Genomic DNA, 12,824 nt, shown 5'->3' with positions numbered 1-12,824 from the left:
CAATACAAAGTGTGGACTCAAAATATCAAAGCTAGAATTATGTGTGTATCGGACCTGAACCACAACATTTTCCATACCTTTTTTTTCTTTCCAAATTTCCCAAACTATTCAAGACCTGGAAATGATCAAAGCCATTTTTAATGCTTTTCCAGACGTTCCACAGGAACCCTGAGAAATAAACAGAAGGAGAAAGGAAGTACTGAAAGTAGCATTTTTTAATTTGTTTTAAAATTATGTACAGTAACCAAAGACATCGGTCTGGAAATTGGTACAAAGGTGGAGTTTGGGTCTTGGTCTGTACAAAACACCACCAGCACAGACTGGGAAAAGGCTTTATTATAAAATGAAAAATAGAATCAGATTCAGAAAAGTAGGGTCTACTTGTCTACCCGCCCCCCCCCCCCCTCCCCCACTCCCCCCTCCCATAGGCATCTATACAGACATATTTACATAGCCTTGAGGAACACAGAGTGAGATCTGTCAGAAGATGTGAACGGGTCAGAACAGAACAAAACAGAACACTAAAAGCACAAACAGAAACTCAAGTGGACTAGCTCACCAAATAATATTTATGGGCCAAACTTGACCTTTAAAGGGAGAGCTCATCCTAAAATTAAAAAGAAATTTCTCCTCCCACCTGTAGTGCCATTTCTCCATCTAGATCCTTTTGGTGGGAGTTGCCGAGTTTTGGAGAGATCGGCTATAGTTTCTTCTCTCCAATGCAATGCAACTGGATGCCATTCTGCTTGTGCTGCTCAAAACGCCAAAAGATGTATTACGAAAGCTTAATATGTGGGTTTGTTTGATATGTTTGTCCTTTTCGTCGTGGTTATTTTTCCTTCTTTTTGTGACCTCCAATATTTCTTTGACGTACTGAATGTATACATTATCGTCTATTCATACTGTTTTTTATTTATTATATTGTTACATGTCCTAAGACAAGAGCAAATAAAAGAAAAATATTTGATCACACACAAAAAAGATGTATTGTGAAAAACTCAACAGCAAAGTCTCTTTCCAGAAATCATGACCCAGTTACTCAAGATAAGCCACAGATCTTGTTGTGAGCAGATCATGTAAGAACTATTTTCTTTCGACCGAAGTACACCAGCTAGATGCTAACTAGCTCCTACATAAAACTTCAGCTAGCAGCAGCTAGCAGGGCTACTTCGCTCAAAAGATGGCACTCGGCTTGCGAGTGCCATTTCCATTGTATTGGAGAGAAGGCAGACATCTCTATAGCCATTATCTCCAAAATTCAGCAACTCGCACGAAAATAACAATAAATAGCACGACAGGTGAGAGGACAACATTTGTCTTTTTGATTTTAGGGTGAGTTGTCCCTTTAAAAGGAGGAAAGCAGGTTTTTGTCAGGTTGTGTTGAGAACATGAACCAGAACGTCCGTGTGCCCTGGTAGGCTCCATGCAGTCCAGAACCTCCGTGTGCCCTGGTAGGCTCCATGCAGTCCCAGTTCTTATGAGCTGGCTTGTAGATTTATACATGTTGGAATATGGTGTTACTGCAGCTGAGAAGCCGGGTTACTTTTATAACTATTCCACATGAGCAGCCATGTAGTACTGTACCAATCCACTGCACAGTGACTTTTAACAATACTAATCGCTGTTGATCTATTGATCGCCAACGAGGAGGAAAGTTGTTCTGCTCGTTCCAAAGTGTTTCTGTATGCATGTATGAGTGTGTCAGCTCAGTTTACCAATCTGACACAAAAATACAAGATATCATTTAACACAATTCATCATTTTAACCATTTAGCTTTAGAGCTGCTACAAGTTCTAATTTGGTCAAATTTGAGATAATGCTAGTCGCCTATTATCCCTCAACATGGTGGATAGCATGGAGCTACTAACCACCCAGCATAATGTATCCTAAAGTGTTAGCATGGAGCTGCTATCACTCAACATAGTATGCTAAAGCATTAGCATGGAGCTAGTATCACTCAACACAGTCAATGCTAAAGCGTTACCATGGAGTTTCTATTACTCAACATAGTGGATGCTAAACTGTTAGCATGGAGAACCTGAGCTAATGATTTACTGGGGACACGGAGGATTCTGGTCTCTATCTTCAATGTAGGACAGGGACAACCTCCCAAAACCTTGCAGATCCCTCTAACAGGCACCATGTTGCTTAACGGTAGTTGCTGCTGTTTGTCTCTCTGTGCGGCGGCTAGACTAGGTGAAGCTGAGCTACTTCCTGTGGGTTTTCAGATGCAGATCCTGGACAGTATGAAGGTGGGCCTGTTTCCAGCAGTTCAGCGACTCTGCCACAAGGTGACTCCACTGTCTGAACAACGTGATGATGACGATGATGAAGGAGATAGAGAATGTGTGTGTGTGTGTGTGTGTGTGTGTGTGTGTGTGTGTGTGTGTGTGTGTGTGTGTGAGAGCGACAGGCCTCTCTAGCAGTGCTCCAAATAGTCAATGATCCGGGATATGGACTTTTGTTGTGTGGTGGCAACGTCACACTGTAGAGAGAGAGAGAGAGAGAGAGAAAGGAAGGGGGAGACACACACAGTGAGTGACTCTGGGACCTTGATTTCCAAATGAAATGCTAAATTTACTTTGATCTGAATTACTGCATTCGGACCCGTCGCTATGGGCGGGCCTTAGGGGGCCGGGCCCACCCCCACAAGTTCTAGTGCCCCACCACCCCCTCAGATATGTTAACCTGTTAATCCCTAAGCCTATTTTTCAGCTCACCTGCCAAAAATGACATGCCTGAACTGAAAGAGGTATATCTCCACAACTACAGGGTATTTTCTGAAAACACTTTTTTCAAAAGTTAGCCAACACCTCAATTTTGAAGCATTTTCTGAAAATCGTGTTAAAAAAAATACCTTTACACTTTAAAAAAAAATCCTAAAAATGGCCCTCGTTTACAAGGCCCAGCGTGGTGTGCAGGCACTTTTATAAACTTTGGCTGGGAGGGGCCTAGGCGCGAGAGATGGGCGGGCTGGGTTTGGTGACATCACTGATCGAGCTACGTCACTGATCAAGAGCTCAGCCAATAGAAAGAGAGGGACATGTGAGTCTCCAGCTGGCCTTTTCAGGATGTATGGAACTGCATAGCTATGTGAGAAGAGATGAGGAATTACTCAGATTTACAGTAAATGTCAGGACTTTGACCTGGATTTATCAAAGAACACCGCTAATTTCCAATATATATTGATTTACAGCACAAAAAAGTGGAAAAAGTGTTGAGTTTCTCTTTAAATAAGGATTTTTTAAAAATGTCTATGGAGGAAATTAATGGGGAACTCTCTTCCGGGGTTGGAAATGTCACGGAAAGTCACGTGACTTTTGAGCTCTATATGGAAGCTTCACTTTTGGAGTTCTATAGAGACAGTCGGCATGTCTGGGAACGCCCACAAAGTGTTATCATGTCTGGGAACGCCCACAAAGTGTTATCATGTCTGGGAACGCCCACAAAGTGTTATCATGTCTGGGAACGCCCACAAAGTGTTATCATGTCTGGGAACGCCCACAAAGTGTTATCATGTCTGGGAACGCCCACAAAGTGTTATCATGTCTGGGAACGCCCACAAAGTGTTATCATGTCTGGGAACGCCCACAAAGTGTTATCATGTCTGGGAACGCCCACAAAGTGTTATCATGTCTGGGAACGCCCACAAAGTGTTATCATGTCTGGGAACGCCCACAAAGTGTTATCCGGCCGGCGCGCGAGTGGGATAAAACTGCCCATACATCTCAATGGGCTGACTCACCAAAGGAAGGTGCTGCGGCTCTAAACTACAGGTTTGGGGATTCTAGAGCACAAGACGTCTATTCTGGAGAAACAACCTTTTCCCCTTAACTGACCCATGTCCTCTTCTCCCTTCTTATACTCCCACCTAGTATATATATATACTAGATGTCATATATATATATATATATATATATATATATATATATATATATATATATATATATATACTGTATATATATATACTGTGTATATATATGTATTATATATATATATATATAAGAGTATGTCACTCACTGTGAGGTCCATGAAGTTGAGGAACTTTTTCAGCATTTCTGTCATGATGGAGAAATCTCCTTTGGGCAGGTTCTCCCTCACAGTCGTCACATTCAACTGAGAGAGAGAGAGGGAGGGAGGGAGGGAGACAGAGAAAGGGGGAGAGAGAGAGGGAGGGGGGGAGAGAGAGAGAGGGAGGGAGGGGGGAGACAGAGAAAGGGGGAGAGAGAGAGGGAGGGGGGGAGACAGAGAAAGGGGGAGAGAGAGAGGGAGGGAGACAGAGAAAGGGGGAGAGAGAGAGGGAGGGAGACAGATAAAGGGGGAGAGAGAAGCACAAAATAACAATAAAAACATAAATATACAAACAAAAAAATCATTCAAGGTGAGGATTTTTTTTAGAATTGTGTCTAGTCGTGTCTATCTGTCAGAGTGTGTGTATTAGTGTGTAGTGCAGTTTGTGTTCTTGTGTAAGTTTGTGGATCTCGTAATATGCGTGTGTTGGTATGGGTGTGTACCGTAAAATACCAATTAGAAGCAGACTTCCAAATTGCCGCGGGTCCCATATATAAGCGGGGTCTGGATACATATTTTGTACATAAAAGCAGGTCCCAATTTGACGCCCGGTTAGTTTTTTCAATGTTTTCTTTTTACCTTTGCGACATCCTGTTGAATGCATCTCCCAAACACAACGAAGAAGAAAAATCGGATGAAGAAGACGAACAACGAGGAAACGAGGAACAACGAGGAAAAAAAACACATGCACGAAACTTGCTGATCAAAATTCGTTTTCCGTCAACATCTGATGATTCTGAAAATTGTGTAGGCATTTCCTGAAGATTTTTATACACTAAAACCGACATCTCTGGTGTAATAATTATTTTGAGAAATGTGCCTATATGGTATGTTTCCCTGCCAGCGGGCATAGAAGTCGGCTTCTAATTGGTATTTCACCGCACACTGCAGCGGAGGGGGCAGCGCATGCAGCCAGCGGAGGAGGCAGCGCATGCAACAAATAATCTGCTCACATGATGATCATGTTCTCTCACCTTCAGCGGAGAAAGTTTAGTGGTAAATACCGGTAGGTCACAGTTCAGCTCAAATTTTATTTCATTTCATGTACAGGCCAGAACTGGCATGCAATGTGCTCTGCTGCACTGAGAGGGAGGCGCGGCTCTCCCCATAGACAAGCAATCGTGTGGAGGGCTGTAGCCAACTCATTAAAATAAATGGTTTAAATAAACAATTTCATACTATTTACAATCTTTTCTGAGCAATATTTTTGTACAAAAATAATTAAAGCAGGTCCCAAACTGCCGCAGGTCCCATATTGACGCGGGGTCTGGCTACATATTTTGTCAATTAACGCCCGGGCTAATAATTGGTATTTTACGGTATGTACATAGTGAGTGTGTGACCTGTGTGTGGGTCTCACCGGACTCCCCTGACACAGGCAGCCCAGCAGCAGTGCAGTGTAGGAGGCCACGATGCTGTCCTCCATGTGCTTCCCTGCATGCTGCAGAGCTGAGAGACAGAGAGAGAGACCAGAGAGAGACCAGAGAGAGAGAGACACACACACACAGAGTTTTATAGCTACGACTGCATTCAAAAAGAAAAGATGATGTTTTCTTCAGTTGATGCATGACTTATTTACATGAAGGCAAAGTGGAACAAACAAACATGGCAGGACCACTGCTCCTGGCCTGCCCCCTGGAGGAAAGGACAAGCCTGGATGGGTCAAATGCAGAGGACATATTTCACCGGCCACCGTCAGTATGAGTGTGTGTTTGTGGCCGCATGCATGTGTTGTAGTGTTCGTGTGACAATAAAGACGGGCTTGTCCGTCTGAAATCGTGTTTTTTTAAAGGAGGATTTCGGTATTTTTCAATCCCTATTTTCATATCAATATCTAAATATACATTAAACCACTGACACTTTTAAAGCAACTGACAGTAGCAGGCTGGTAGCAGGGCACTGGCCAGGGTGGCCTTAGGGACCTCAGGGCGTCACGGACAGTGGGAGGGGGCGGGGCACCGTGTAGAATACCTTTGTTGAGGTCCAGCCCCCCGTCCTCCTCCTCCTTCTTCTTCTCTTCCTTTTTGTCGTCAGCGTTGTTGTTGTCGTTGTTGTTGTCGTTGGCGACCCACTGGATCTCTCCGCCCGTCTCCTGCCACTGGCCGCTCTGGTCCAGCGCCGGCTTGGGCGCCTCCTTGATGAGGTCATCAGTCTGCGCCTCGGCCATCACAGCCGCACGCTCCCGCTGCAGGAACAGCTGAGGAGGAACATGGGACTCCAGGTTTAGCAGCTGATAGCGTGTTCTATCAAATTATTCACTATTTTCTATCATGGAAAGTATTTTTTTACGGCTTTAAGACCCATTTAGAATGACTCAATACACTGGAGGGGAGGGGGGGGGGTTTAAGACCCATTTAGACTTGGTTTTATGTGATGTCATCTTTGATCTGGCTTTTATTGTCTCTTCATAGTCTATCTTGCGCACGTAAGAAAAGCACAGGTCCATGTGTTGTGCGTACAGTAAGAAAAGCACAGGTCCATGTGTTGTGCGTACAGTAAGAAAAGCACAGGCCCATGTGTTGTGCGTACAGTAAGAAAAGCACAGGTCCATGTGTTGTGCGTACAGTAAGAAAAGCACAGGTCCATGTGTTGTGCGTACAGTAAGAAAAGCACAGGTCCATGTGTTGTGCGTACAGTAAGAAAAGCACAGGCCCATGTGTTGTGCGTACACAGGATCCTTAAAGCACAGGTCCATGTGTTGTGCGTACAGTAAGAAAAGCACAGGCCCATGTGTTGTGCGTACAGTAAGAAAAGCACAGGTCCATGTGTTGTGCGTACACAGGATCCTTAAAGCACAGGTCCATGTGTTGTGCGTACACAGGATCCTTAAAGCACAGGTCCATGTGTTGTGCGTACACAGGATCCTTAAAGCACAGGTCCATGTGTTGTGCGTACAGGATCAGGTCCATGTGTTGTGCGTACAGGATCAGGTCCATGTGTTGTGCGTACAGGATCAGGTCCATGTGTTGTGCGTACAGGATCAGGTCCATGTGTTGTGCGTACAGGATCAGGTCCATGTGTTGTGCGTACAGGATCAGGTCCATGTGTTGTGCGTACAGGATCAGGTCCATGTGTTGTGCGTACAGGATCAGGTCCATGTGTTGTGCGTACAGGATCAGGTCCATGTGTTGTGCGTACAGGATCAGGTCCATGTGTTGTGCGTACAGGATCAGGTCCATGTGTTGTGCGTACAGGATCAGGTCCATGTGTTGTGCGTACAGGATCAGGTCCATGTGTTGTGCGTACAGGATCAGGTCCATGTGTTGTGCGTACAGGATCAGGTCCATGTGTTGTGCGTACAGGATCAGGTCCATGTGTTGTGCGTACAGGATCAGGTCCATGTGTTGTGCGTACAGGATCAGGTCCATGTGTTGTGCGTACAGGATCAGGTCCATGTGTTGTGCGTACAGGATCAGGTCCATGTGTTGTGCGTACAGGATCAGGTCCATGTGTTGTGCGTACAGGATCAGGTCCATGTGTTGTGCGTACACAGGATCAGGTCCATGTGTTGTGCGTACACAGGATCAGGTCCATGTGTTGTGCGTACAGGATCAGGTCCATGTGTTGTGCGTACAGGATCAGGTCCATGTGTTGTGCGTACAGGATCAGGTCCATGTGTTGTGCGTACACAGGATCAGGTCCATGTGTTGTGCGTACAGGATCAGGTCCATGTGTTGTGCGTACACAGGATCAGGTCCATGTGTTGTGCGTACACAGGATCAGGTCCATGTGTTGTGCGTACAGGATCAGGTCCATGTGTTGTGCGTACAGGATCAGGTCCATGTGTTGTGCGTACAGGATCAGGTCCATGTGTTGTGCGTACAGGATCAGGTCCATGTGTTGTGCGTACAGGATCAGGTCCATGTGTTGTGCGTACAGGATCAGGTCCATGTGTTGTGCGTACAGGATCAGGTCCATGTGTTGTGCGTACAGGATCAGGTCCATGTGTTGTGCGTACAGGATCAGGTCCATGTGTTGTGCGTACAGGATCAGGTCCATGTGTTGTGCGTACAGGATCAGGTCCATGTGTTGTGCGTACAGGATCAGGTCCATGTGTTGTGCGTACAGGATCAGGTCCATGTGTTGTGCGTACAGGATCAGGTCCATGTGTTGTGCGTACAGGATCAGGTCCATGTGTTGTGCGTACACAGGATCAGGTCCATGTGTTGTGCGTACACAGGATCAGGTCCATGTGTTGTGCGTACACAGGATCAGGTCCATGTGTTGTGCGTACAGGATCAGGTCCATGTGTTGTGCGTACAGGATCAGGTCCATGTGTTGTGCGTACAGGATCAGGTCCATGTGTTGTGCGTACACAGGATCAGGTCCATGTGTTGTGCGTACAGGATCAGGTCCATGTGTTGTGCGTACAGGATCAGGTCCATGTGTTGTGCGTACAGGATCAGGTCCATGTGTTGTGCGTACAGGATCAGGTCCATGTGTTGTGCGTACAGGATCAGGTCCATGTGTTGTGCGTACAGGATCAGGTCCATGTGTTGTGCGTACAGGATCAGGTCCATGTGTTGTGCGTACAGGATCAGGTCCATGTGTTGTGCGTACAGGATCAGGTCCATGTGTTGTGCGTACAGGATCAGGTCCATGTGTTGTGCGTACAGGATCAGGTCCATGTGTTGTGCGTACACAGGATCAGGTCCATGTGTTGTGCGTACACAGGATCAGGTCCATGTGTTGTGCGTACAGGATCAGGTCCATGTGTTGTGCGTACAGGATCAGGTCCATGTGTTGTGCGTACAGGATCAGGTCCATGTGTTGTGCGTACAGGATCAGGTCCATGTGTTGTGCGTACAGGATCAGGTCCATGTGTTGTGCGTACAGGATCAGGTCCATGTGTTGTGCGTACAGGATCAGGTCCATGTGTTGTGCGTACACAGGATCCTTTTCGGGACTTTAGGGGCTCTGTAATAAAGTCACTAATAATGCAGAACATACATGGAAAAAATAACATGTGAAGTGTTCTCATCACCATAAACAAGTAAACAAGAGAACCGCAGTTCAGCTGTTCCTTCATATGTTCTTGCCAGGTACGAGCGCCACAGAAGAAGACACACTCACCTGTACGAACGCCACAGAAGAAGACACACTCACCTGTACGAGCGCGGCGATGGCGCTGAGCGGCCCGGTGGGGGCGCTGGCGGGCGGCGGCAGCAGCAGCGTTGGGGGCGTGGCCTGCAGCAGTGTTGCGTCACACACAGCCTCTCCCTCCAACTCCATCTCCATCAAACCGTAACGGTTCCTTGCGCTGTACTCCACCAGGTTTATCAACAGGCCCAGGCCCTACAAACACAGGCACGCACACACACACAATATCAAACAATCAATCAATTTTATATTTATAACAAGAGTTATCTAAAGACACACACATTTCACTTAAATGCAACCTGTAAACACATTCAGTGGATTTCAGGACAGACAATGTACAAGTTGTGAATGAGCACTTCCGCTAGCAGCACTTGGCTGTGATCTGATAACAATGCCTCAGTGTAAAAGCAGCCAGGCATATAGTATTATTCATATAGTGTTATTATAGATTATATTATATTACATATATGATATAGATATATTCATATAGTCAGGCATATAGTTGCCTTTTTGTTGATACTCAAAGAAGAAACAGCATTATTTATCATTTCATGCGTTTCCTACCGAGGAAAAGTTAAAAGATGGATTTTGGCATTATTAAGAGACGAGGCGGGAGTGTTACCATGGTTACGGCTAAGATGCTCCACTAGCTCCTTTAAGTTCCTACCCAGGTCTCAAATCTCTACCCCTGCAGGCTGTCAACGGAATCACTGCCCCCTGCAGGCTGTCAACGGAATCACTGGAGAAATGTGTTAAACCACGCTAGACACAAACGACAAGAAGTGGCTGTGATGTGAATGGACTTGCTGCAGCAGGCTTGGCAGAGTGAGTGCACGTTAGCACATTAGCATGTTGCTACCTGCTAACAAATTTCAATTCATCTGTCACACATTTAGTTTTGGTCTCAGGGGGCGGTCCTTAACCACTTGTCAAGAGCTGTGCTGCAAACGTAGATATTTATGTATGTGTCTATATCTAATGTATAGCTGCTACTGCCAGACTACATCTAGTTAGACTCTCTGAGGTGTTCATTTATTTAATGGATGTGTTACTAACCACCACTCTGTGTGTGTGTGTGTGTGTGTGTGTGTGTGTGTGTGAGTGTGTGTGTGTGTGAGAGTGCGTGTGTGAGTGAGTGTGTGTGTGAGTGTGTGTGTGTGTGTGAAAGTGTGTGTGAGTGTGTGTGTGCACGTGTCTGTTACTAACCAGCACTCTGATGTCGAACCTCTGCTCTTGTGGCAGGTACTGAGGTACTTTGAGGACGCAGTTCAGAGATGTCATCATCAGCTCCTCCTGCTCTCCTGTCTTTGTGCTGCCCCACTCTGTACACACACACACACACACACACACACACACACACACACACACACACACACACACACACACACACGTTAGAAGGCACTAGGGCTGCAAGTAACGATTATTGATTAATCTGTCAATTATTTTCTCGATTAATCGATTAGTTGTAAAATGTCTGAAAATGGTGAATGTGAAAAATGACGTGCAGTGCCTGCCGATGGAAAGTTCAATCAGGGATACATTTCTGATTATTGTGGCAAGTTGGATTTGAATAGTGTGTGTGTGTGTGTGTGTGTGTGTGTGTGTGTGTGTGTGTGTGTGTGTGTGTGTGTGTACCGTTGTCGTGGGTCAAGTGGAGCAGTACTCCAATCACAGCCCTCATGCAGTCCTGGACGGCCTTGGACGGAGAGGCTGCGTCTGGGGCCTCCCGGCTGTACCACTGGATCCTCTGCTCACAGCAGCGCAGAGCCCTGCAACATGAACACAACACACACCTGTCAGAGAGCCCTGCAACATGAACACAACACACACCTGTCAGAGAGCCCTGCAACATGAACACAGCACACACCTGTCAAGCTGCGTTCACACCGACCTATTCAAGTCTTTCGCTGGCATCGAGTTTACATACAAAGTCAATGCAAACGAGCGACTGAGCGTATATTCGCCCGGGAGAAAAATCGCTGGGTGTGCGAGCGACAGAGACAGAGCGATAGGGAGAAAATACGCTCGTCGCCCCAGATGAAATATCCCAACTCGAGCGAAAATACCGTAAATTCCGGACTATAAGCCGCGGCTTTTTCCCCGTTTTTTGGCCCTGCGGCTTATATAACGGTGCGGCTTATCTATGGATTTTTTCAGAAAAAAAAAAAAAAAATACAAATAAAATCTCTCTTTTTTAGCACTCTTTCTAACTATAAATCCACTTCTGTTTTAATTTCCTCTCTTGCCCTCTTTTCACCACACCGCGGACACTGTGTGCACTGTAAAAATAAACAAAGGTGGTGTTGTGTTATGTTGTTTTGTTGAAATGTTACGGTAATACGGTAAATGGGAGCTTCCTCAAACAGCCATCTCTTTCCCGACAATCCCCTCTGTGCGTGACCCCTTACATATGGTAATTACGGTAAGCAAACGGCCACTCGGCCAACAACTCCCTCCCCCGACTACCAGGAGAAAATCACAAACTTCGGCGAATTCACACAAAGGAAGATCAAGGAATATTCACAACAAGACGAGCAGTAGAAGCAACACTCTCTCACTTACCATGGGGAAGGTACGCAGAAATTCACACGACGCAGCTTTCAAGTTGAAAGCAGTCAATCTCGCATTAAAAGAGGGAAACAGAGCAGCAGCGCGTAACCTGGGCATCGACGAGTCAATGGTGAGGCGTTGGAAGGTGCAGCAGGAGGAACTGTCTCAGTGCAAGAAGACCAAAAAGTCCTTCAGAGGTCATAAAAGCAGATGGCCCGAACTTGAAGATTCCCTTGAAGATTGGGTGTTGACCCAGAGAGCAGACGGCCGAGGCGTTTCCACGGTGCAGATCCGACTGAAGGCCAAAACAGTCGCCACCGAAATGAAAATTGAACATTTCATAGGTGGCCCATCTTGGTGCTTCCGATTCATGAGACGAAAGGGACTGTCCGTCCGGGCGAGAACTACTGAACAACTCCCTCCCGACTACCAGGAGAAAATCACAAACTTCGGCGAATTCACACAAAGGAAGATCACGGAATATTATAGGAGTGTGAAAACATCCACAATCACCAACGGGTTCCAAAACGCTGGACTGCTGCGGGATGAAGAGGATGACGCCGCCACAGCTGGCGCTGAGGGCCGTCAGAGGCTTCAGAGGCTGTTCGATGCCGACAGTGACGAAGAGGAGTTTGTTGGTTTTGAGTGACAATGAAGGAGAGAGGAGAGTGGTTGACGAAGCCACCCTGAACCTGTTCGTTTCCGACACTGAAGATGAGGACTTTGGTGGTTTCAGTACGCAGGAAGAAGAGGAAGACGAGGATTAGTGACTTGACTTCTCTGGTTACAGCCGTTTGCTGCACATATAGCCTATTGTTGTGTGATTTTGTCTGGGGATTAGTGACCTGACTTTTGTTTTGTTTTGTTGAAATGTTAATAAATGGGAGCTTCCCCAAACAGCCATCTCTTTCCCGACATTCCTCTCTGTGCACGAACCCTTACATATGGTAATTAAACATCAAAACACCCGCGGCTTATAGTCCGGTGCGGCTTATATATGTAAAAAACAGTCAATTTTGGTGCTGCGGCTTATATACCGGTGCGCCTTATAGTCCGGAATTTACGGTACGCTGGCATCAGTCGCTCGCTGTTCAACGCTGAT

The 12,824-nt window shown here is 46.1% G+C and overlaps 1 protein-coding gene across 1 annotated transcript in view; it reads right to left on the bottom strand.

The window, feature by feature from the left end:
• Positions 1-433: 433 nt before the first annotated feature.
• LOC310774479 (wings apart-like protein homolog) overlaps positions 434-12,824 on the bottom strand; it is a 43,765-nt gene continuing 31,374 nt past the window's right edge. Inside the window, exons 15-21 of the mRNA XM_083634555.1 lie at positions 10,808-10,941; positions 10,379-10,494; positions 9,179-9,367; positions 6,044-6,269; positions 5,433-5,521; positions 4,022-4,117; positions 434-2,486 (exon numbers count right to left, since the gene is read on the bottom strand). Coding sequence (XP_083490681.1) covers positions 2,421-2,486; positions 4,022-4,117; positions 5,433-5,521; positions 6,044-6,269; positions 9,179-9,367; positions 10,379-10,494; positions 10,808-10,941 — 916 coding nt within the window. The 3' untranslated portion in view covers positions 434-2,420. The remainder of the gene's footprint in view (positions 2,487-4,021; positions 4,118-5,432; positions 5,522-6,043; positions 6,270-9,178; positions 9,368-10,378; positions 10,495-10,807; positions 10,942-12,824) is intronic.

Source organism: Poromitra crassiceps (assembly GCF_964638095.1).
Source record: "Poromitra crassiceps genome assembly, chromosome: 4".
NCBI classification, from domain to species: domain Eukaryota; kingdom Metazoa; phylum Chordata; class Actinopteri; order Beryciformes; family Melamphaidae; genus Poromitra; species Poromitra crassiceps.
This window is presented reverse-complemented; position numbering and strand designations above follow the sequence as displayed.